Below are 25,905 nucleotides of genomic sequence, written 5' to 3' on the forward strand. Positions count from 1 at the left end.
TCAGTGGTCAGCGGTTGTCTTTAAAGGCACTGTGCAAATGGACTGACCGGGCTCGTCTCACCGCAGTGCCCACCTCATGTTCTGGACGGACTGGGGCCGGAACCCGACCATCGAGCGAGCCAGCATGGACGGGAAGCTGCGTCTCAGCATCGTGAGCACCAAGCTGTACTGGCCCAACGGCCTCACCATCGACTACCCAAACAGCCTGCTGTACTTTGCCGACGCATACTTGGACTTCATCGACTACTGCGACTACGACGGCAACCACAGGAAGCAAGTCCTGGCCAGTGATCTGGTGAGTGCGCCACAGACCCCGTCTCATCACACAACACTGCATCAGTATATACTAGGGCTGTCAAGCGATTAAAATATTTAATCACGATTAATCACATTAATGCCGTAGTTAACTCACGATTAATCGCGATTAATCGTATTTTTTTTTCTATGCTAAATATCCCTTTAATTCTTTGTCCCATTAATTTTTCTCATTTTAATGCTCTTATCAACATGGAGAAGTGCATCGGCTTGCCTTGTGCAAATGTTTTTTTATTGATAACAACATTGGCATATACTGATCAAAACAGGACGGTACAAAAAAAAAGCCTATAATGCAATTTAACGATGAACATACAAAGATATGCCTTGAACATAGAAGTCAGGCTACTGCATCTTTGTTTTGAGCCCAAAAAAAAAAAAATAATAATAATTTCTAAAAAATAATAATTCGCGTTAATCGCGCGTCAAAAAAATTAACGCCGTCAAAATTGGTTTGTGTTAACGCCGTTAATAACGCGTTTAACTGACAGCTCTAGTATATACCAACGATTAGGCACATGAACAGTATGTTTTTAACGTGACCTTGTTTGGCCGGGACTGTAATGAGTGAAATGTGCTTCTTTTCTTCTGCTGCTCTCTATGAAAAGGTACTGCAACATCCCCACGCAATTACCATTTTTGAGGATTTTGTGTATTGGACCGACAGATACGTCAACCGAGTGATCCGAGCCCACAAGTGGCATGGGGAGAACCAGACAGTGATGCTCTACAACCTGCCTCAGCCCATGGGCCTGGTGGCAGTGCACCCAGCCCGGCAACCCGCAGGTAGGGGCAGGGAACCGGGCCGCGTCACGCATCCTTAGCTCGCGAGTTAGAGTACAGTGAGGTCCGCTTGTACACTGGAACAACACTTGGTCAAGTGTTGAGAAGAGGGACAAGGGATGTAAATACAAGCATTTACAATCAATCCTAAAGATGGATACTAACTGGGGATGTGTTCTGTGTGTGTGTGTGTGTGTGTGTGTGTGTGTGTGTGTGTGTGTGTGTGTGTGTGTGTGTGTGTGTGTGTGTGTGTGTGTGTGTGTGTGTGTGTGTGAATGTGTGTGCGCGTGTCTGTCTGTGTGAATGTGTGTGTGTGCGTGTCTGTCTTTGTGTGTGTGTCTGTGTGTGTGTGTGTGCGTGTCTGTCTGTGTGTCTGTGTGTGTGTGCGTGTCTGTCTGTGTGTCTGTGTGAATGTGTGTGTGTGTGCGTGTCTGTCTGTGTGAATGTGTGTGTGTGCGTGTCTGTCTGTGTGTCTGTGTGTGTGCATGTCTGTCTGTGTGTGTGCGTCTGTCTGTGTGTCTGTGTGTGCATGTCTGTCTGTCTGTGTGTGTGCGTCTGTCTGCGTGTCTGTGTGTGTGTGTGTCTGTCTGTGTGTGTGCGTGTCTGTCTTTGTGTGTGTGTCTGTGTGTGTGTGCATGTCTGTCTGTGTGTGTGTGTGTCTGTCTGTCTGTGTGTGCGTGTCTGTCTGTGTGTGTGTGTGTCTGCGTGTCTGTCTGTGTGTGCGTGTCTGTCTGTGTGTGTGTGTGTGTGTCTGTCTGTGTCTGTGTGTGTCTGTCTGTGTGCGTGTCTGTGTGTGTGCCTCCTGCAGGTGTTAACCACTGCGCGGGAAGCCCCTGCACTCACATCTGCCTCCTGTCTGCTGTGGGGCCGGCCTTCTACGCCTGCGCCTGCCCCTCCGGCTGGACGCTGGCCGCCGACCACGTCACCTGTGCCCGAGGTAGGCCCCCCCCCGCGCCCTGGAGACCCCCCCCCCCGCCCCCGCCCCCCAGGGTGATGAGAGAGGAAGCGGGGGTCAGATGAGGAAGATTGGTCTAGGAAGTAACACCCAGGCCCCCCTTCAACAGGGAGCACGACTTTTAACAAACTTAAATTACAAGGACCAACACATTACAGGAAACAGGGTCAGACAGGTGACCCAGTCTGACACTGGCGCGGTGGAAGGCCATTTAAGTGTTATCCGATCTCAAAGAAAGGCGATTGTTTCCGTTTTGTTTTTGAGGTGTTTTTAACTGTATGTTAATGAGTCGATTAAGTGAAACGTGAATGAGCTTGGTTTGGTGGTCACATAGTAGACTCACTCACCGATGAACGGTTTGATTCGGCTTTAGTTCCCGCTGCTAAGTAGAAAGAACCACACAAACCTCTCAAGGTTCCTGGGAGACAATGGACCTTTAATCTAAAGTCTCTGTTGGGCCAGCGGCTGAACCTGTCTCCAGTTTCACCGCCTCCAAGCCAAGCAGAACGCATTCTGTGACCCCCCAGGCCAGTCCTTATCTCAGACTGAGAATCCCTCCCTGGGCTCCCATGTATTTATAACCTTTGATGGCCGAGCTAATCACGTTGACACACATTGACCCAGAATCACACCAGGCGACCCTGTATCTCACAGTGGGCCGCTCTGCTCTGTCCTCCTGGGTCAAACAAACGACCGTTACTGAGAGACAGAGATAGAACATGCGACGAGGGTTCTAGTGCTGAATCCACGTCTGAGAGAGAGAGCATTGTTCCAGAAGGGATCTGCATGTCAGAGTCACTTCCGGTTCAGGATGTGTCATCCAAACGCTGTTCTCTAGAGCTCTGAGACACATCTGAGGAAGGTTCATGCCTCACCCTGAAGCCTGAAGATGTCTGTAACAAGGGTTTATTGGAGTCATTACACGGGCATTAGTTCTCAACAATAACATGGGCAACAGTCCCAAGACACAAACAGACAAGGCACACAAATATATATTTTATGAAGCTATTTAATAAAAACTGTGGCCATGACACCATTCCCTTAGTCGCTTGCTGCCCGCCCATTAACGTCTCGCGCCCCAAAGTTTGAGAACCCCAGTACTCCCTGACTCACCCGTGTAACGTGACGTGTGTGTGTGTCTGGGTTGCAGTGGAAGACCCCTTCCTAGTGGTGGTGAGGGACAGCATCATCTACGGCATCTCCCTGAACCCGGACGACAAGAGCAACGACGCCATGGTCCCCGTGGCGGGCCTGCACAACGGCTACGACGTGGACTTTGACCACAGCGACCACACCGTCTACTGGGTGGAGCACCCAGTAAGTCCCGACCACTCACAGACCCACATTCTACCATGATATTAAAGATATTGTTTGGTATTTTTCCATGTTACACATTTATTTGCTTTTATCGCTCCTCAGGATTATTAGAAAGTCGAGTTGGAATTGTACAATACCTCAAATTGTGTGGAGCACCAAACCATGATGGATTCATGTTTTGGCATGATTGACTAATATATAATCAAACTTTGAGTCCTAATGTGCATGTTATTCCTTAGGAATAACCAGTTTCTCTCTGGAGTTTCTTTCTACTTTTTGATATTTATTTGGTACACTCGATTTAATGTATCATGAAATAGTTCTGATAGTAATGACGCATTTAAGCGTTGATGGATCCTTACCCGACTCTGCAGAGGAACAATACATTCAGGGGTCTCTCCGACTGTGTCTCCAGGGGGAGATCCACAGAGTGAGGTCTGACGGGACCAACAGGACAGAGTTTGCCCCGGCAGCCATCCTGGGATCCCCTGTAGGTCTGGCCCTGGACTGGATCTCTGAGAACCTCTACTACACCAACCCGTCCGTCCAGTCCATCGAGGTGAGGGACCCCCCTGCTAAGACTGTCTGGTTAAAGCAGACACAAACACAAGAGTCTAATAAAATGTCATAAGAAATAATGATTAACAAAACACATAGTTTACCACATGGCACACATCTAACCTGTGACACTTGAATCTTTACTTTTTGTGTCTTGAAGTTAATATTAATATTTCAGAATCTGAATCTCTTTATTGTCATTGCACAAAGTGCAACGAAATTGGGGTAGAGGCTCTCAAAATAAGTGCTTTTTAAAAGAAAAACTAAATGAGAAAAAGGGTTATTTTTTAAAAATATATATAGAATGTTAAAGAACTCAAACAAATATATATATTTTAAAATGTCAACCAATTTTAAATGTCAGATTGGTTTGATAATGCAATAATTTATAATTCTGCATTATTTAGAGAAATAACAGCTCTGGGGTAGAAACAGTTTTTAAAGCTATTTGTTTTTGATCTTGGTAAACGCACAATGATATTAAAGCCCTGTAAAGCTGCATAGTGTGTGGGTTTACATCGGACATAGCAGGGCTTCTCCATTAGCCGGCCTGTGTCTTCATACCCTCCCTTCCTGTGCCGGTTCCCTTGGTTTCCCTTCATGCCCGAGCAGGTTCTGAAGCTGAGAGGGGAGATCCAGTACCGGAAGACCCTCATCACAAACAACGGCCTCCCGACCGGCGCTGGCACGCCCGTCGGGATCGCAGTGGACCCAACCCGTGGGTAAGCTCCATTAACCAGGGAGCTGGCCTGGAACGGAGGACCACCCCCCCCCTCTCCCTACCTGGGACTGCCTGGTTAACCCTGACCCCCCTCAGTGTCCCAGACCCCCTCGCTATTAGTGACTCCTCCGCATCCTTCCTCAGACCCCCTCTGTGCATGGGATTTCTCACTAGAGTTAGAAGAAGGACTCCCTCTCGCCAGTCGAGTCAGCATGGAATGACGCATCAATTCCCGTGTGCCCTGTTGTCTCGTGCTAACCTCTCCAGTAAGAGGAAACGTTTTCTCAGGAAAATTCTAAAAATCAATATACAAACATTAGATATTTTTACAGTACAATTAGGAAGCTACTGTTGCATCGGGGGGCAGGATAGTGTAATGACTACAACCAAGGTGTACGACCAACTCAATGAAAGGTACAGGGTTCAATGCCCAACGTCCGCAACTTACCTGTAGGCCCCCCCGCCTTCTCCTGAATAACAGGTATCTGAATGCACTATTTCCCTTCTGAGAAAAATGGCTGCTAAAAACGGTTAAACAGTAAAACAGCATAAAATGCTGTACCTTTCCTAAAGTCCTCACCGGAGCACAGCTCTGACTGGCTGGTGTCTCCTCTGGGATACCTACCTAGCGTTTGATAGGTCCACGTGGCCTAACGTGGGCGTGCTGTGTGCGTCCGTCAGGAGGCTGTACTGGACCGACCAGGGGACGGAGAGTGGCATCCCCTCCAAGGTGGCGGCGGCGGAGATGGACGGCTCCAACCCCGTGGTGCTGTTCACCACCGGCCTGGAGCACGTGGAGTTCCTGACGCTGGACCTGCAGGAGAACAAGCTGTACTGGGCGGTCACCGGCACCGGCCTGGTGGGGCCCGCTCCTCTACTCAACTCTATTCTATTCTATTTGTTAAGGCCTTAATCACCATTACAGCCTCAAAGGGCGTAACAGGCGGTTACGCCCTTTGGTTTACTTTTAATTGAATGTACATTTTGTGTACTGTATAAATATCTTTTTAACAATTGCATCACATTTACATTTACAGTTAGGGCATTTAGCAGACGCTTTTATCCAAAGCGTCTTGCGATAAGTACATTTGTCAGAAGAAATAGACAGAGTCTATTATTTATCCTACTGAGCCTACTCAAACTGAGTCCCATGTGTACCATGATATGACATATATTTTTGGTATATTTTTCCATGTTTTCCATTTATCGCGTCTCAGTATAATAAAAAAATCTGAATTGTAGAATACTTTTTGTTTGTCATGATTGACCAATAAATAATCAAACGTTGAGTCCTAACAATATCCGTCTGTCCCCCCCGACAGATCGAACGCGGGGACCCCGACGGCACTAACCGCATCACCATGGTGACGGGCCTGTCCCACCCTTGGGGCGTGGCCGTCCACGAGAACTACCTGTACTTCACCGACCGCGACTTCGAGGTGATCGAGCGCGTGGACAAGGCCTCGGGCGGCAACAAGGTGGTGCTCAGGGACAACGTGTCGGGGCTGAGGGGGCTGAAGGTGCACCATCGAGAGAGTGAGTACCCAGGAGAGTGAGGCGTCATAGGGAGAGAGTGAGAACCATAGAGACTGAGTACCCAGGAGAGTGAGGCGTCATAGAGAGAGAGTGAGTACCCAGGAGAGTGAGGTGTCATAGGGAGAGTGAGTACCCAGGAGAGTGTAGTGTCATAGAGAGAGTGAGTACCCAGGAGAGTGAGGCTTCATAGAGAGAGAGTGAGTACCCAGGAGAGTGAGGCGTCTTAGGGAGAGAGTTAGTACCCAGGAGAGTGAGGCGTCATAGAGAGTGAGAACCATAGAGAGTGAGGCGTCATAGAGAGAGTGAGTACCCAGGAGAGTGAGGCGTCATAGAGAGAGTGAGGACCCAGGAGAGTGAGGCGTCATAGAGAGAGAGTGAGTACCCAGGAGAGTGAGGCGTCATAGAGAGAGAGTGAGTACCCAGGAGAGTGAGGCGTCATAGAGAGAGAGTGAGTACCCTTTTAGAGTGAGGCGTCATAGAGAGAGTGAGTACCCAGGAGAGTGAGGCGTCATAGAGAGAGTGAGAACCATAGAGAATGAGGAGTCATAGAGAGAGTGAGCACCATAGAGAGTGAGGCGTCATAGAGAGTGAGTACCATAGGAGAGTGTAACGCACATTAGAGAGAGAGAGTACTCTCTTGAACCGTACCTGCCCCTGTACTGTCTAACCCCTACCTGATCCTTAATGCCATGATTCCTAATTCACTGTAAGTCCGCTAATGTGTCCATGAGCTAAATCAGGAGTTCCCAAACACACACGCAATCAGACCCAGCTATGTAGGTACTTTTGGACCCATTACATATTTAACTCGGAAAATAAACCATGTATCACAAAATCTAAAATATACAAAATCAAAAAATCGAAAATGACCGAAACAAAATAGAATGCATGTAAATAAACTATTTCCGCGTCATCGCTTTTCTCCCCCATGGCTCAGCTTCTGCGGGGACGTCCAACGGCTGCAGCAACAACGTGGGCGCGTGCGAGCAGCTCTGCCTGCCGCGGCCCGGGGGCCTGTATAGTTGCGCCTGTGCCACGGGTTTCAAACTCAACGCCGACAACCGGACGTGCGCCCCCTACCAGTCGTACGCCGTCATCTCCACGCTGTCGGCCATCAAGGGCTTCAGCCTGGAAGGGGAGGACCACTCGGAGACCATGGTGCCTGTAGCCGGGAGAGGTGGGTGCTGGAGGAGGCGTCTGTCTCGATTATCACTCTCTCTCCCTCCCTCTCACTCTCTCTTTATCTCTCTCTCTCTCTCTCTCTCTCTCCTCTCTCTCTCTCTCTCTCTCTCTCTCTCTCTCTCTCTCTCTCTCTCTCTCTCTCTCTCTCTCTCTCTCTCTCTCTCTCTCTCTCTCTCTCCCCCCACCCCCCTGATATATCTCTCATTCTCTCTTCATATCTGTCTTTGACTCTCTCTGTCTCTCTCTCTCTCTCTCTCTCCCCAGTCCTATCTCTCTCTCCCGCTCTGTCTCTCTCTCCCCCTCCCAAGTCCTTCTAACTCTCTTAATCCTCTCGCTATAACACTCAGAAGGTTTGCTGTCAAAGAATCCGTGAGTTAAGGTTTCCCCTTGTTCAAAAGCGTTCTTGTAAAAGTTGAAGTCATCCTCAAAGATCATGCACCGGTCCCAAAGAACACAACAGACCAGACCCCTGTGTGTGGCTCTGTCGCGATTGTACACTGTCTCTAAGCGCGCTGCGTGTGCCTCGCAGGTCGCAACGCCCTGCACATCGACGTGCACATGGCCTCGGGCTTCATCTACTGGTGCGACTTCAGCAGCACCGTGGCGTCACAGAACGGCGTGCGACGCATCAAGCCCGACGGCTCCGGGTTCGACGGGGTCGTCACCACGGGGATCGGACGCAACGGGATACGAGGCATCGCCGTCGACTGGGCTTCAGGTAACAGAAGGAATATATATGTTCTCATGGGGATCGGAAACCTGTTTCTGCTCGTTTTTCCTCAAGTGGGAATGTCGGCAGAGGAACAGTAATTAATGTCAAGACAAATTTTGCATGTTTTTAGTGATGCTCCCAGTATACACATGTTTATGGCAACGACTTTTACATATTCAGCCTAAAATCATCAATGATATTGTTTAACTTTTAGTCATCATTGCCCTTCAATTATCTATGGTTCTGCTCACCGTATATGTTAAATGACATATATTCGATGATTATTTTTTACCATGCTTAATGAATCACGAAATTAACTCCATGGCCATGCCATAAAGTCCGTATAGAGATTCATTCAGGGTGGCCATTGAGTTCATTTAGTGATTCATTAAGCATGGAGCTTGGACTTTACCCAGCAACCTAACCAGACCTCATCTCCAGGGAACCTGTACTTCACCAACGCCTTCCTGATGGAGACCTACGTGGAGGTGCTCCACCTCAACACCACCTTCCGCCGGGTGCTGCTGAAGACCACGGTGGACATGCCGCGCCACATCGTGGTGGACCCCCGGAACCGCTTCCTCTTCTGGGCCGACTACGGCCAGACCCCCAAGATCGAGCGCGCCCTCCTCGACGGCACCAACCGCACCGTGCTGGTGTCGTCCGGCATCGTGACCCCCCGGGGGCTGGCCCTGGACCGGCAGAGCGGCTACGTGTACTGGGTGGACGACTCGCTGGACATGATCGCCCGCGTCAGCCCCCAGGGCGGCGACGCCGAGGTCGTCCGCTTCGGCGGCCGCTACCCCACCCCCTACGGCATCGCCGTGTTCGAGGGCAGCATCATCTGGGTGGACCGCAACCTCAAGAAGGTGTTCCGCGCCAGCAAGGAGCCCGGCGCCACCGACCCGCCCGCCGTCCTCCGGGACAACGTCGACATGCTGCGGGACGTGGCCGTCTTCGACGGGCGCGCCCAGCCCACCTCGGCCCAGCAGCTGGGCCACAACCCCTGCATGGGGGACAACGGCGGCTGTGCCCACCTCTGCTTCGCCCTGCCGGGGTCCCCGGGGAAGAGGTGCGGCTGCGCCTTCGGGGACCTGGGCGCCGACGGCCGGGGCTGCGCCGTCTCCCGGGACGACTACCTGGTGTTCACCACCGAGGCCGCGGTGCAGAGCCTGAGGCTGGACCCCGACGACCACGCCCCGCCCTTCCCCGCCGTGGCCGTGCCCCGCACCTCCGTGGCGCTGGACTTCGACCTCACGGACCGCAGGATCTACTTCACGCAGAGCTCCGGCGTGGGGGTCAGCAGGATCAGCTACGTCAGCCTGGCGTCCCCCGACGCCCCGCCCGTCGTGGTGGCCTCAGGTACGCGCCGATGTCCGCTGTTGTGTTGTCATGAAGAGATGCTTATTGGAGTGATGTCCGTTGCTTCCCTAGCCTGGTCCTACCAGACTCTCGTACTTCATTTCATTTGCACAGAGAGTCTGGACTTACTCAATTGACTAACGTTAACTCACTTGAAGGCGGGTGTGTGTTGAAGTTTAAAACTATTGGATCTGCCCAGTGCCACTCTGGATCTGCCATAACCAATCGCTAACGTTTGGCCGAGAATCACATTGCGCGCAGGCTGTAAACAAACCTAACACGTGAAGTGCGTGAAGATGTCCGTCAACGAGAGCTGACTTTAACGTCATTGTTCTCAGCCACTCCCTCTGTTCGCTGATTGGGCGCGGAAAATTTGGACGGAGAAAACCCACTAACATACCGCAGACCCAGACGTAGTACTGAAACGTAGTACTCAAACCCTTGCAGGGTTTGAGTACGATGAATACATTCAGCAGGTGATCCATGCTGCCATGCACGAGATCGCCTGAGGCCCCGTTTACACGAAGGAAAAACGCAGATATTTCCACGTGGTTTGGCCTCTCATTTACACAAAAACACAGTTTTTATCGCAGAAAACGATCATTTCTAAAAACGTGTTATTCGTTGTTGTTGATTCGAGGATTCTGATTGGCTTGCATGGCTTTATCCTTCTCCCTACACTGCCGCCCATAGGTTTGGCATTTGGCGTATTTATGCGTTTTGATGTAAAAGACAACTTTTTTGAAAACGATGTTGTGTGCACAATGTTATTTTTTAAAACGGAGGGGGGGAAATATTCGTTTACATAAATACCCTGCTACGTATAAACGTGGCCTGAGTGTGTCAGGGTGACGGCTGGCTTTACCTGTGCTCTCTGATTACTCAATGCACAACAGGTGTGCAGCCTCACCCAGCCTCACAGTCTAATCAGTCTGTCTCGGGCCAGGTGAGGCTGCTTCGACCAGCCATCCACGACGCACCCTCCACCCTTATGTTTCTACGCACAGTGTAGTCGTTATCCCAACGCCGATGATTCTATGTTTTGTATTTCTATAACCAGACCTCGGCGCTCCGGACGGGATCGCCTACGATTGGATCAACGGGAGGATCTACTTCAGCGACTACGTCAACCAAAGCATCAGCTCCATGGCGGCGGACGGCTCCCAGAGGACGGTGGTCGCGCGTGTGACCCGCCCCCGCGCCATCATGCTAGACCCCTGCAGAGGGTGAGCCCATCACACCGTCATCAATACACCACCGTCAATCAGCTTCTCGGTTGACATGGCAACACGTGTCTCTCTGATCCGCCAGTATTACGACGCTCAGCCGTGAGAGTAGCGTAGACAGGCGGCATGTGGCTCAGGAGGTAGAGCGGGGAGACTGGTTACCGGAAGGTCGCTAGTTCGATCCCCGGCTCCTCCTAGCTGATAACCGGAAGGTTGCTAGTTCGATCACCGGCTCCTCCTAGCTAGAGTGTCGAGGTGTCCCTGAGCAAGGCACCTCACCCTGACTGCTCCCGACGAGCCGGCTGTCGCCTTGCATGTTTGACACCGCCGTCGTTGTGTGAATGTGTGCATGAGTGGGTGAAAGTTATAGGCAGTACTGTAAAGCGCTTTGAGAGGCCACTGGGTAGAAACGCACTCTATCAATGCAGTCCTTTTACCATTTGCGTTATGGGTATCAAACAGGCTGTTAAAGGTTGTTGCTCCTTCACAGGTACATGTATTGGACCGATTGGGGGACCAACGCGAAGATCGAGCGGGCGACGCTGGGCGGTAACTTCCGGACGGACATCGTGAACAGCAGCCTGGTGTGGCCCAACGGCCTGACCCTGGACTACGAGGAGCTGCGGCTGTACTGGGCCGACGCCAGCCTGTAAGACCTTAGAGAAGACGGACCTTGTACTTCAACGAAAAACATCCCAAATAGTAGACCTATGCATCCGCTTTTTGCCGATGCATAGGCTTTTTTCGGCCTAAGCAATTTTTTTGCAAATATATGCACTGATATGAAATGGTGTCGATTTATAATGTTATTACCTATTTTAAAATCTTAATAAAGGTTATTAGCTCCCATTAAACGTCAAAGTGCTGTTCTACCCCCAGGATACCACGATCTATATACATTGAATAACAGACGATATTTCAATATTTATCGAATAATGGCCGATATATCAACATTTGAAATATCGGCATATATATAGATATCTGTATTTCTTTGAAACACAAAATCCAGTATCGGTTGGGCTCTACCAAATAGCAGCATCTTTTGTCCGATGCTAACGCTAAAGCTAACTATCTGTTTAACGCGCTCCTCTTCCCCCATCAGACAGAAGATCGAGCGCTCGTCGCTCACGGGGGACAACCGCGAGGTCATCGTCAGCACGGCCATCTACCCGTTCGCCATGACCATGTTTGACCAGCACATCTACTGGACGGACTGGAACACGCGCAGCGTCTACCGCGCCAACAAGCACGACGGCTCGGGCCAGACGGTGATGGTCCAGAACCTTCCGACGCGGCCGATGGACATCCAGGTGCTGGCCGGCAGGAAGCAGCAGCAGTGTGACAGCCCCTGTCAGCAGTTCAACGGGGGCTGCAGCCACATCTGTACGCCAGGTAGGCTGCACAGCCTGACACATCTGTACCCCAGGTAGGCTACACAGCCTGACACATCTGTACCCCAGGTAGGCTGCACAGCCTGACACATCTGTACCCCAGGTAGGCTACATACAGCTCAACACTCACTACTCTAGAGTACAGTACCCAATGTACCCTAAACAGGGCCCAACACATCTGTAGCCCAGGTGGGCTACATACAACTCAACACCCACTACTCTAGGGTACAGTAACCCAGGTACTCTAACCACAGCCTAACACAGTACCCATCTGTACCCCAGGTACTCTACACAGAGTCTAACACATCTTTACCCCAGGTACACTACACAGAGTCTAACACATCTGTACACCAGGTACATTACACAGAGTCTAACACAGCTGTACCCCAGGTACACTAACCAGAGTCTAACACATCTGTACCCCAGGTACTCTACATAGAGTCTAAAACATCTGTACCCCAGGAAGCCTAAACAAGTCCGGTCTAAAAGGTTTCCTCCGAACAGCCAAAGCGATGCTGTTGCGTAGTTGAGTCGGTGTCATTCCATTCCATGTCTCCTTCGGTCTCTCTCACGGTCTCTCATCCTCCCTCTCCCTGTTTGGTCGGCTCTCCCCCAGGGCCCAACGGCGCCGAGTGCCAGTGCCCGTCCGAGGGCCGCTGGTACCTGGCCGACAACAAGCACTGTATCCCTGACAACGGGACGCACTGCCTGGCCGGTCAGTTCGCCTGCATGAACGGCCGCTGCATCCGCGCCCAGTGGAAGTGTGACAACGACAACGACTGCGGCGACGGCAGCGACGAGCTGGAGAGAGTCTGTGGTAGGGGGACCGGCGTCCGGACCGCCATGCGTAGGACCGCTTGTGTCCACAGTCCCATCATGTCACCTCTGGTCCAGTCAAGTCAGTTTCTATAGGCCTTAATCATAATTACAGCCTCGAAGGGCGTGACAGGCCATATATTTATGAAAAGAAAATATGACTTGACTTGACTTGACGAACTGATGTTATCTCTTCTCTTCTTCCTGTGCTTTTCTTTGCATGTACCGTCCGTCTTTAAAGGGGTGATATAATGCCAACCGTTGCCCCAACCCTGTCCCTAAGGCACAGGAAAAGGCAGATTTTCAAACGGCTGGTGATGACTTATCACACTCAGACCTGGTGGCATAATATCAGCCCTTTCATTTCGCCCTGTGTCTTGATCATCGATCCTCTGGTTGCCAGTATACGGTTCTGTCTTTTCCCCTCTGATTCCATGTTCTCCACCTTAACAACACTAACCTTTCCTCCTGTTTCCGTTTCTCCCGCTTTAACACACGGATGCAGGATCCAAGGGTGATTACCGAGTTCTCGGTGTGTTCCTCCTCATTGATCGGACGTTCTATCCTCTCATTCTGCTGTTTCCCGCTCGTTAGCCGACCTCGTTACTAACCAGCCAATCACTGTCTTTATACTTCAAACGCAGCCCCGCAAATGGCGGCGTTTATCGACCTATCAGGTAACGCCAGAATCCACGGTACCAAACGTGCGACGGTGTACCCTAACACCCCGCCACGCCTTTCATCCAAACCCGCCCTGTGTCAACACCTTCTCTCTCTCTTCCTTCCGATTGGCCGACAGCGTTCCACACCTGCGAGCCCACGGTGTTCACCTGCGCTAACGGCCGCTGCGTGCCGTACCACTACCGCTGCGACCACTACGACGACTGCGGCGACGGCAGCGACGAGACGGCGTGCCAGTTCAGGCCCTGCAGCGCCGACACCGAGTTCGCCTGCAACAACGGCCGCTGCGTCTCCCACGACTTTGTGTGCAACGGCGTCAACAACTGCTACGACAACGGCAGCTCGGACGAGCAGAACTGCCGTGGGTCCCCCTGTTTGTTGTTGTTGTTGTTGTTGTTGTTCTGTTGTTGTTGATGTTTGTTGTTGTGTGTTTTGTTGTTGTGTGTATTTTTGTGTTGTTGGTGTGTGTTTTGTTGTTGTGTTGTTGGTGTGTGTTTTGTTATTGTTGTGTTGTTGGTGTGTGTTTTGTTATTGTTGTGTTGTTGTTGCGTATGTTGTAGTTTTGTTGTTGTGGTTTTTTCTTTTGTGTTTATTGTAGTTGAGCTAGTTTTGTTGTGTATTTTTGTTGTGTTCATTATGGTCGAGGTGGTTTCGTTGTGTGTATTTTTGTTGTTGTTGTGATGTGTGTTGTTGTTGTTGTGTGTGTTTCTGTTGTTAGGCCATACAATCGTACAGAACAACACAAACCTGTGAGTAAACATGTTAGTCCTGTTAGTAACATGGTGTTGCGCTCTGTGTCCCCAGCCGATAGGACCTGTCCCCCTGACCACACCAAGTGTGAGACCACCAACATCTGCATCCCGCGCTCCTACCTGTGTGACGGGGACAACGACTGTGGGGACATGAGCGACGAGAGCACCACACACTGTAGTACGTCTCACGCACACACGCACACACACACACGCGCGGACGCACACACCTGTTACACACTTGTCTCCGTAGCACAAGTGCCATTAATCCGTATTCCAGATCAAAGATCTGTGAAAACAATTCACCATAGCAGAAGCTTTTCAGTACTAAAATAATTAGGATACACCTTGAAAGAGTTTTTGAAACAGGATAAATAGTGTTAAGTCTTTCCACCCCAAGCTTGCTTTGAGACTTCTGTAGCCGTACCAAAGCAAAGTGACCTGATGTGTCCTCAATCCCTGCTTCCCTCCCCCTCCTTCCCTCCCCCTCTCCATCCTCTTTCCCCCTCCCCTCCACCCTCCCTCTCCCCTCCCCTCCCCCCTCTCCCTCTCCCCTCCCTCCCTCTCCCCCCCCTCTCTCCCCCCTCTCTCCTCCCCCCTCCCTCCCTCCCTCTCTCCTCCCTCTCTCCCCCCTCTCTCCCTCCCTCCCTCCCTCCCTCTCCCCTCCCTCCCTCTCCCCCCCCCCCCTCTCTCCCCCACCTCTCTCCCCCCCTCTCTCCTCCCTCCCTCCCTCCTCCCTCTCTCCCCCCTCTCCTCTCTCCCTCCCCCCTCCCCTCTCTCCTCTCTGCTCTCCCCCCTCTCTCCTCCCTCCCTCCCTCCCTCCCCTCTCCTCCCTCCCTCCCTCCCTCCCTCCCTCCTCCCCCTCCCTCCCCCCTCCCTCCCTCTCTCCCCCCTCCCTCCCCCCTCCCTCCCCCCTCCCTCCCCTCCAGTTACGTCCACCTGCTCGGGGACTGAGTTCCGGTGTGAGGGCGGCCGCTGCATCCCGTCCCACTGGTACTGCGACGGGGGGAGGGACTGTGCAGACGGCTCGGATGAACCCTCCTCCTGCAGTGAGTGTCTCTCTCTCTCTCTCTCTCTCTGTCTCTGTCTCTGTCTCTGTCTCTGTCTCTGTCTCTCTCTCTCTCTCTCTCTCTCTCTCTCTCTGTCTCTGTCTCTGTGTTTCTGTCCCTCTCTCTCTCCTCTCTCTCTCTCTCTCTCTCTCTCTCTCTCTCTCTCTCTCTCTCTCTCTCTCTCTCTCTCTCTCTGTGTGTTTCTGTTTCTCTCTCTCTCTCTCTCTCTCTCTCTCTCTCTCTCTATGTCTCTCTCTCTCTCTCTCTCTCTCTCTATTGGTCTCTGTCTTTATGTCTCTGTCGGTCTCTCTCTCTCTCTCTCTCTCTCTCTCTCTCTCTCTCTCTCTCTCTCTCTCTCTCTATGTCTCTCTCTCTCTCTCTCTCTCTCTCTATTGGTCTCTGTCTTTATGTCTCTGTCGGTCTCTCTCTCTGTGTCACTGATGATGATGGTGATGATGATGATGGTGATGATGATGATGGTGATGACAGTCCCTCTTTGTCCACCCCCCCCCCCCCCCCCTCCCCTTCTCTATTATCAGCTGTGGGGGTCTCTAAATGGGTGTGTGCGTCTGCATCTGTGCACCTCCCCACTTCTTTGGAGCAGCATGAGTGATGTCTTGTTGGGAGGGTGGGGTGTGGGGGGGGGGGGGGGATGGGTGTAGGATGGGGGGGGGGGGGTGGGTGTAGGATGGGGGGGAGGGGGGGGATGGGTGTAGGATGGGGGGTCCGCCGGTGTAGCGGCTTTGTTGGTACGGTGGTCTGCCAGGCCTCCTATTGTCTGCCACATTCCTCCGTGGTGACACCCATCACCCCCAGCCCCGCCCAGAGTACTCACCCCCTCACCCTCAGACCCCCCAACCCCACCACCAAGCCCCCAGCTCATCCCTCCCCCCCCCCAGCCCCACCCCGAGTCTCCTCTCCTCCTCCTGTGCCCAACAGCCCCTCCCCCCTCCTCCTTTGTCCCCCCCCCCCCCCCGGGGTGAGTGAGGCTCGCCCCGCTCCCTTTGTCCCGTTCACCATACAGGGGGAATCTGGCGTTGCCATGACGATCCCTCAGACCGGTGACGTAACCCGGGTCCGGGATGTCATTCAGGAAAATATCAAAACACTGAGGGGGCAGGGGGGGGAGGGGGGGGGGGGGCAGTATGTCACACTTGAAAAAAAAAAGGTCTCCGAAGGCCTGCTTTGTAGTCTGCAGATCTTACGTTATGGTCCCCGGGTCAGAGCCAGGGTGCGTGTTGTGCGTTGGTCTGATGACGTCATGTTGTACGTTGGTGTGATGACGTTGTGTTGTGCGTTGGTCTGATGATGTTGTGTTGTGCGTTGGTCTGATGACGTCATGTGGTGCGTCGGTCTGATGCCGTTGTGTTCTCTCGCGTTGTCTGTGGGTCTGTTGTGCTTTGGCCTGATGACGTCATGTGGTGCGTTGGTCTGATGACTTTGTGTTGTGCGTTGGTCTGATGACGTTGTGTTGTGCGTCGGTCTGATGACGTTGTGTTCTCTCGCGTTGTGTGTGGGTCTGTTGTGCTTTGTTCTGATGACGTTGTGTTCTCTCGCGTTGTGTGTGGGTCTGTTGTGCGTTGGTCTGATGACGTCATGTGTTGCGCGTCGGTCTGATGACATCGTGTTGTGCGTTGGTCTGATGACGACATGTTGTGCGTTGGTCTGATGACGTCGTGTTCTCTCGCGTTGTGTGTGGGTCTGTTGTGCGTCGGTCTGATGACGTCATGTTGTGCGTCGGTCCGATGACGTCGTGTTGTGCGTCGGTCCGATGACGTCGTGTTGTGCGTCGGTCCGATGACGTCGTGTTGTGCGTCGGTCTGATGACGTCGTGTTGTGCGTCGGTCTGATGACGTCGTGTTGTGCGTCGGTCTGATGACGTCGTGTTGTGCGTCGGTCTGATGACGTCGTGTTGTGCGTCGGTCTGATGACGTCGTGTTTTGCGTCGGTCCGATGACGTCGTGTTGTGCGTCGGTCCGATGACGTCGTGTTTTGCGTCGGTCCCGATGACGTCGTGTTTGTGGGGTCCGGATGCGGTCGTGTGTTGCGTCGGTTCCGATGACGTCGTGTTGTGCGTCGGTCTGATGACGTCGTGTTGGTGCGTCGGTCTGATGACGTCGTGTTTGTGCGTCGGTATGATGAACGTCTGTGTTTGTGCGTCGGTCTGGATGACGTCGTTGTTGGCGTCGGTCTGGATGACGTCGTGTTGTGCGTCGGGTCTGAGACGTCGTGTTGTGCGTCGGTCTGATGACGTCGTGTTGTGCGTCGGTCTGATGACGTCGTGTTGTGCGTCGGTCTGATGACGTTGTGTGTCCCCCTACAGCCACGCTGGTGCGGACCTGCAGCCCGGAGCAGTTCCGCTGTGACGACGGCCGCTGCATCGCCGCCTCCTGGATCTGCGACGGAGACAACGACTGCGGGGACCTGAGCGACGAGGACCAGAGGCACAACTGTGGTACGAGAGAGAGAGAGAGAGAGAGAGAGAGAGAGAGAGAGAGAGAGAGAGAGAGCATCTTTGGTTCCTGCAGAAGGTTCTCCACGCCGGCCTTGCAGCCAACATTCCTGATTTCTCCTGCATCACTCGGTGCTTTGTGGGGCCGGTGGGGAGTGCCCCCCCCCCCCCCACCGGCCCCCTCCCCCACCCACCTCCTGCCCCTCTGCTTGGCTTCCTGCCTCCCGGGACAGGGATCTAGAACCTTGCGTCATATCGCCCCCCCCCCACAAGAAGACAACACCCCGAAGCACTCTGTGGGGGTGGGGTCGGGGGGGGGGGGGGGGGGGGGGGGCGCACACATAAGTCCATCTCTGTGGGCTGGAGCATCGTCAAAGAGAGGGACGTCCGAGTGGCAAACACACACCTGATTCAACCCCCCCCCCCCCCCCCCCCCCCCCACCGGCCCCCTCCCCCACCCACCTCCTGCCCCTCTGCTTGGCTTCCTGCCTCCCGGGACAGGGATCCAGAACCTTGCGTCATGTCGTCGTCCCCCCCCCCCCTCCCCACAAGAAGACAACACCCCGAAGCACTCTGTGGGGGTGGGGTCAGGGGGGGGGGGGGGCGCACACATAAGTCCATCTCTGTGGGCTGGAGCATCGTCAAAGAGAGGGACGTCCGAGTGGCAAACACACACCTGATTCACCCCCCCCCCCCCCTCCCCGTGCGTCCGCAGTGAACCGCAGCTGCACCCAGACGGAGTTCAGCTGCGTGAACAACCGTCCGCCGCAGCGCCCGTGCGTGCCGCGGGACTGGGTGTGCGACGGCGAGGCGGACTGCGGCGACGCGCTGGACGAGCACCAGAACTGCACGCGGCGCGACTGCGGCGAGGACGAGTTCGGCTGCACCAACGGCCTCTGCATCCGCAGCTCCTACAGGTCGGACAGGCCAGACCATAATATCCTCTCGAGCCATAAGAGGAGGCGTGCTTTAAGGCGAACACTTAGTGTAGAATTTGCACCATTTTAACTATAAAAAAATATGAATTATATTACATTTTATACCCAGACTAGTTTTTCTACTATTTGTGTTTTGCTTCATGGATGACCCTTGCCTTGTTTGAGAATTTAATTTGACAGAATACTGATGTTTTACTGCACGTACATATCCATTTAAATGTATATAAATACATTTAACAATAAATATACACATAACACCTTCACTTGACTTTGACTGAAGATCCAAACCTTATTTCATGAGACACACCTTGAGTCAAAACGGCCGGAGTAACCATAGCGATAAGCATCGTTGACCAACTAACCGTCCCCATAAGACCCGTTACTCCCTCGGGGGGGGGGGGTCATGTGATCTCTGAGTCACATGACCCCGCGGTACGATGACCGCCCCGCCTCCGTCTCCGTCCCGCAGGTGCGACCGGCGCAACGACTGCGGCGACGGCAGCGACGAGCGCGCCTGCACCTACCAGCCCTGCCAGCAGGGCCAGTTCACCTGCCAGAACGGCCGCTGCGTCGCCCACGACTTCCTGTGCGACGGGGACAACGACTGCGGCGACGCGTCGGACGAGCTGGAGCACCTGTGCCGCACGCCGGCGCCCACCTGCCCCCCCGGGAGCTTCGGCTGCGAGAACGGCCACTGCGTCCCCCTGAGCGCCGTGTGCGACCGCCGCGACGACTGCTCCGACAACAGCGACGAGAAGGGCTGCGGTGAGTGGTGGAGGAGGTGGAGGGGGTGGAGGTGGTGGTGGAGTTGGAGATGATGGTGCTGGAGGTGGAGGTGGTGGTTGTGGGGATAGATTCCTTGAAAGAGTGGGTCTTTATCAAGAGTATGTCTCTGTCTAGCCTCCCCTGACAACAGCTGAGTCTGGCTCTCTGTGATCGCCTGAGCGCCATGCGCCCCCTACAGGTTGGCCGGGGGAATGCGTTTTGATATATTTAAATATAAATCGATTACTCTGTTGTATTTTGAGTTTTGAACATATGTTTAGCTTGATGTGTTGCATCTGTATCCGTTTTCAGACAAATCTGGGACTAGTTCATGATTATACATGAATAAGTTGGTGCTTCTCTTTTGAAGGGACATTACATCCCTCATTGTTACGGTTCATATCTACAGCTGAAAGTCCTCAACTCGTCTCCTCTGACGCTCATTTCCCGGCCCCCCCCCCCCCTCCACAGGCGTCGACGAGTGCACCGACCCCGGCGTCCACCACTGCGACCACAACTGCACGGACACGCCCACCAGCTTCCTGTGCGCCTGTCGCCACGGCTACCGCCTCATGTCGGACCGCCGGTCGTGCGACGACGTGGACGAGTGCGCCGAGACGCCGGGCGTGTGCGGCCAGCGGTGCGAGAACACGCTGGGCGCCTACGTGTGCAAGTGCGCGCCGGGCTACCTGCGCGAGCCCGACGGCCGCACCTGCCGCCAGAACAGCGACGTCGCCCCCTACCTGGTCTTCAGCAACCGCTACTACCTGAGGAACCTGTCGACGGACGGGGGGGCCTACTCCCTGATCCTGCAGGGGCTGAGCAGCGCGGTGGCGCTGGACTACGACCGCGTGGAGCGCCGGCTGTACTGGGTGGACGTGACCCGCCGGGTGATCGAGAGGATGCACTTCGACGGCAGCGGGCGCGAGGCGGTGGTCAGCGGGGTGGTGCACGGGGAGGGGCTGGCGGTGGACTGGGTTGGCCGGAAGCTGTACTGGCTGGACAGCGTGCTGGACTGCCTGCAGGTGTCGGAGCTGGACGGGCGCTTCGTGAAGCGGCTGGCGGAGCACTGCGTGGACGACAACAACACGTGGTGCTTCGAGAACCCGCGCGCCCTCGCACTGCACCCCCGATACGGGTGAGTGGGGCGGGCGGGGCGGGCGGGGGGGCGCCTGGAGGGGGTGAGGGTTGGAGTGGAGGGGAGTTGGGGGAGCGAGGTTGGATTAGGATCAACTTAATTCAATTCAGGAGAGATTGGTAACATTCAGTCAAATTGAGCAGAAGATCAAATGTAATTTAATTTTTGTTTAATTGAATTTACATTCACGTTTACATTTTGGGGGTTTTGCAGACGCTTTTATCACAAAAGTACATTTGTCAGAAGAAAATTTTAATTTTATTTATTCAAATTTTATTCAGCAAATGTACCTACATTAGAGTTTATAATGTTCCCTCGAGACACATGATCATTGATTGTCCTAATGAAACTGTATCTATTATCTGTGTATGTTGTATGTTTGTGTGTGTGTGTGTGTGTGTGTGTGTGTGTCAGCTACGTGTTCTGGACCGACTGGGGCAGAAAGGCGTTCATCGGTCGCGTGGGGATGGACGGCACGGACAAGGCGGCCGTCATCACCACTAAGATCGAGTGGCCCAACGGCCTGACCATCGACTACACCAACGACATGCTGTACTGGTCCGACGCTCACCTCAACTACATCGAGTGAGTCCCTCTCTCTCCGCCCCTGCAGTCAGGCCGAACCCCCTTAACCTCATCAGGGCCGCCATGACACTTCTCCCCCTCACTCTGCGTTCCTTCCTCCTTCCTTCCATTTAGCAGACGCTTTGATACGAAGCGATGTACAATAAGAACATTTATCAGAAGGAATAGAAACAATATATCGCTTTTGGTACAGTAAGGATGTTCATAGAACCAAGCCGGCAAGCACTAACAATCGCTAGGCTAACCCATTACCCTTATACAACAGAGATAGGATAAGATGCTACAAGATGCTAAGTCCTATATTTAAGTGCCAGGATGTACAACATACAATAAGTGTGTAAGAGGGTTGTGGTGGGGGGGGGTAGGGGTGAAAGGGGGGAAGCTATGCTATGAGTATGGGTGAACTCTGAACAAGTGAGCCCTGAGTCTTCCTCGATAGGACGTGAGTATTTCCTTCGTTTTTTGAGGGTTAAGGTTCAGAGGAGGTCATAACACGTGCCCTGTGATGCCCTGTGTGATCTGATTATTAATATTTATTTAATTATTTAAATAATTTATGGATCCTCTGTGGTGTACTACGTTTTTTAACATATATTTCTGCGAATGTGTTGCATTTTTTTAAAATTGTAAGACAAATTTGTGTCTAACTAAGTGACTAAAGCGCCTCAAACGCCCCCCCCCCCCCACCACCCTCCAGGTACTCGGACCTGCAGGGCCGGCACCGCCACACGGTGTACGACGGCATCCTGCCCCACCCCTTCGCCCTGACGGTGTTCGAGGAGACGGTGTACTGGACGGACTGGAACACCCGCACGGTGGAGAAGGGCAACAAGTACGACGGCTCCGGGCGGCAGACGCTGGTCAACACCACCCACCGGCCCTTCGACATCCACGTGTGCCACCCCTACCGGCAGCCCATTGGTACGACCCGTCTCCTATTGGTTCGTCGGTCTGTGGTCCTGACACAGACAGGCTTATTCTTTATTTTTCACACTTATAAATGACCGCAACAACAATCTAAATACACAGTTCATAACGATGAAACAAATAGCTGCTCACCTATTCATTCACACCTATTTTTCCCCAGTGGATAGGCATGTTATTTCACTGCAGAGCAACTTATGACGACACAAACACAGACCATTTTGCCAGCACCTCAAGCATTTTTTGGTCTTTAGGTTTAGTGTGAGGTAATTCAGAGAGGCTTCTCCCACGAGGTCTTGACATGTCAGTAAACTGAACACAGTCTCTATGTACAGCGGCGTCATCCCGTGCAAACTTCAGAGACAACCAGGAAAGAAAACCAATTCCACTTAACACCAGCGGTAGTGTTGTCAGAGATGCTTATCTGTTCAACACCAGCGGTAGTGAGATGCTTATCTGCCGCTCATATCCTGGTCCTTCCTGCCTCCTCCATCTCCCTGAAGTGTCTCTCTCTCCTGCCGGACAATGGCTGCCTTGTTATTTGAGTGACGAGTGTGACACCCTCTCCCGTGCCCTCCTCTCTCTCACAGTGACCAATCCCTGCGCGGTAAACAACGGCGGCTGCTCGCACCTGTGTCTGATCGGCAGCGGGGGGCGGAGCCACACCTGCGAGTGCCCGGACCACTTCCTGGCCATGCAGATAGGGGGCGTGGCCCGCTGTCTGCCCATGTGCAGCAGCACCCAGTACAGATGTGCTGACAACGAGCGGTGGGTTTTATGCTGAAGTCTACCGGCAGAGCTCTCTCTGCGGAGGTCTCTCCGGGGGGTTTTAAAGTGTGTTGTTGTGAGTCACCAGTGCCTTGGTTGTGTGGACAGTGTAGCACACAAACTGAACACGTTTGATTTAAATATATGTCTTTTTATTTAGTCTTTGTTGCAAACTGAATGCACAATCGTGACCCACAAGTCTCATTGTGACACAAGCCCCAGAATGCCGTCTTTATCTACGCTGTGTGTCTGTCAGGTGTATCCCATCTGGCGGAGGCTGGACTGTATCTCCTTGTGTATCTCTCAGGTGTATCCCATCTGGTGGAGGTGTGACTGTACCTGTGTGTGTCTCAGGTGTATCCCATCTGGTGCAGGTGTGACTGTACCTGTGTGTGTCTCAGGTGTGTCCCCATCTGGTGGCGGTGTGACGGCCAGAGGGACTGCAGGGACGGGTCCGACGAGCCGTCCACCTGCCCCAGCCGCCACTGCAGACTGGGGCAGTTCCAGTGCAGCGACGGGAACTGCACCAGCTCCCACTACCTGTGCAACACCAACCAGGACTGCCCCGACGGCTCTGACGAGGACCCCGTGTTGTGTGGTGGGTGACCGTTGGGATACAGTTGTTCTTTTGTTCTTAATCCAACCACAACCACAGCACCACACTCAACGTATGCAATTGGCTGCTTCTGATTGGTACAGATGGACGGCGATAGACGTCTATCGGCACAGCCTCTCTCAGAATAGAGATCACCTGGTACTAAATAGCAACTCTTTCAGAGTGGGAAATTGGCTTGTCTAAGCATGTTTGTTCATATGCAACATATAGATGAATATCTATGAACATATATATTTACATACATATCAACGTATATATTGCCATTTATTTGATCGTTTTTAACGCCTGAATACAAACGTAAACATATTAGAGCTGTCAGTTAAACGCGTTATTAACGGCGTTAACGCAAACCAATTTTAACGGCGTTAATTTTTTTTAACGCGCGATTAACGCAAATTATTATTTGAAAAAAAAAAAAATATATATTTTTTTTTTTTTGGGCTCAAAACAAAGAAGCAGTAGCCTGACTGCTATGTTCAAGGCATATCTTTGTATGTTCATCATTTAATTGCATTATAGGCATTTTTTTTGTAACGTCCTGTTTTGATCAGTATATGCCAATGTTGTTATCAATAAAAAAACATTTGCACAAGGCAAGCCGATGCACTTCTCCATGTTGATAATAGCATTAAAATGAGAAAAATTAATGGGACGAAGAATTCAAGGGATATTTAGCATAGAATTTTTTTTTGCGATTAATCGCGAGTTAACTATGGCATTAATGCGATTAATCGTGATTAAATATTTTAATCGCTTGACAGCCCTAAAACGTGTAATTTTTTATAAGCAAACATATATATGGAGATAAATATGGACCTCCGTGAATGTCCCTCCCACCAGCCACCCACCAGTGCGAGGGCCACCAGTGGCAGTGCGGTAACAAGCGCTGCGTCCCGGAGGCGTGGCAGTGCGACGGCGAGGACGACTGCGGCGACGGGTCGGATGAGGAGCCCGCCCACTGCGCCAGCAGGACCTGCCGGCCCGGGCAGTTCAAGTGCCTCAACGGGCGCTGCGTCCCGCAGAGCTGGCGCTGCGACGCCGACGACGACTGCGGGGACAACTCGGACGAGCCGCTGGAGGAGTGCAGTAAGGACCGGGGGGGCTGAGCACACACACACACACAGAGAACACACACACACACACACAGAGAACACACACACACATACAGAGAACACACACACACACACACAGAGAACACACACACACATACAGAGAACACACACACACACACACACACACACACACACACACACACACACACACACACACACACACACACACACACACACACACACACACACACACACACACACACACACATACAGAGAACACACACACACACACACACACATACAGAGAACACACACACACACACACACATACAGAGAACACACACACACACACACACACACACACACAGACACATACAGAGAACACACATACATTACACACACACACACACACACACACACACACACACACACACACACACACACACACACACACACACACACACACACACACACACACACACACACACACACACACACACACACACACATATAGGGAGCACACACAAAGACACACATAAAGAGCACACACACGCACACACAGAGCACGCACACACACAGGAACAATTACACACATTATATAGTATAGAGAATGTAGAGTATAGAGACATACCCATAATCCACAGAGAGCTTTCACATTTACTCACACACACACACAAACACACATTAAGCATTGATGAGGCAGTAACATCCCCTTTGAGCCGTGACGTCCTCCTGTATTGACGTTGTGTCGCCCCCCCCCCCCCAGTGGGTCCCGCCTATCGCTGTGACAACCACACGGAGTTCGACTGCCGGACCAACTACCGCTGTGTGCCGCTGTGGGCCGTGTGCAACGGGCACGACGACTGCCGGGACGCCAGCGACGAGCAGGGCTGTGGTGAGCGCACACGCACACACACACATGCACACACACTCACACACACGCACAAATGTACAGAGCACACACACACACGCACAAATGTACAGAGCACACACACACACACACGCACACACACACACACACACACACACACACACACACACACACACGTGTGTGTGTGTGTGCGTGGTTCTGTGGCTGGATCCCGAGGGCGGCGGCTCTAGTGATCGTTTGGGGGTTGGTTCTCCATCGTTAAGCTCTGCAGTGTTCCTGCAGGTCTTGAGCAGGACGGGTCTGAGCTGACCGCCTAGAACGGCCACCCCTCAGAGCGCCGCAGTTCAGCCTCAGCTCGCACTACCTCGAACAGACACACAGAACGTCGCTGAGATGGACCGGCCGCCATCTGCTGAGGCCAACCCCCTAACGACACACAACTG

General features: G+C 52.7%; 1 protein-coding gene across 2 annotated transcripts in view; it reads left to right on the top strand.

Annotated features, from left to right (window-relative positions):
• The window catches only part of lrp2a (low density lipoprotein receptor-related protein 2a), a 71,380-nt gene that overhangs the window by 29,252 nt on the left and 16,223 nt on the right, over positions 1-25,905 (top strand). The window contains exons 17-45 of one of the 2 annotated variants that reach the window (XM_056579276.1): positions 67-295; positions 924-1,101; positions 1,907-2,035; positions 3,204-3,370; positions 3,786-3,929; positions 4,541-4,650; positions 5,331-5,508; positions 5,972-6,185; positions 7,123-7,362; positions 7,897-8,085; positions 8,521-9,441; positions 10,502-10,667; positions 11,158-11,316; positions 11,770-12,059; positions 12,675-12,875; positions 13,519-13,551; positions 13,674-13,916; positions 14,360-14,485; positions 15,234-15,353; positions 17,677-17,808; positions 18,521-18,722; positions 19,213-19,508; positions 19,980-20,646; positions 21,061-21,231; positions 21,929-22,152; positions 22,746-22,923; positions 23,325-23,521; positions 24,380-24,625; positions 25,358-25,486. In XM_056579276.1, coding sequence (XP_056435251.1) covers positions 67-295; positions 924-1,101; positions 1,907-2,035; positions 3,204-3,370; positions 3,786-3,929; positions 4,541-4,650; positions 5,331-5,508; positions 5,972-6,185; positions 7,123-7,362; positions 7,897-8,085; positions 8,521-9,441; positions 10,502-10,667; positions 11,158-11,316; positions 11,770-12,059; positions 12,675-12,875; positions 13,519-13,551; positions 13,674-13,916; positions 14,360-14,485; positions 15,234-15,353; positions 17,677-17,808; positions 18,521-18,722; positions 19,213-19,508; positions 19,980-20,646; positions 21,061-21,231; positions 21,929-22,152; positions 22,746-22,923; positions 23,325-23,521; positions 24,380-24,625; positions 25,358-25,486 — 6,479 coding nt within the window. The remainder of the gene's footprint in view (positions 1-66; positions 296-923; positions 1,102-1,906; positions 2,036-3,203; positions 3,371-3,785; positions 3,930-4,540; positions 4,651-5,330; positions 5,509-5,971; positions 6,186-7,122; positions 7,363-7,896; positions 8,086-8,520; positions 9,442-10,501; positions 10,668-11,157; positions 11,317-11,769; positions 12,060-12,674; positions 12,876-13,518; positions 13,552-13,673; positions 13,917-14,359; positions 14,486-15,233; positions 15,354-17,676; positions 17,809-18,520; positions 18,723-19,212; positions 19,509-19,979; positions 20,647-21,060; positions 21,232-21,928; positions 22,153-22,745; positions 22,924-23,324; positions 23,522-24,379; positions 24,626-25,357; positions 25,487-25,905) is intronic. The other variant, XM_056579275.1, reaches the window with a different exon arrangement.

Source organism: Gadus chalcogrammus, chromosome 20, assembly GCF_026213295.1.
Source record: "Gadus chalcogrammus isolate NIFS_2021 chromosome 20, NIFS_Gcha_1.0, whole genome shotgun sequence".
NCBI lineage: Eukaryota > Metazoa > Chordata > Actinopteri > Gadiformes > Gadidae > Gadus > Gadus chalcogrammus.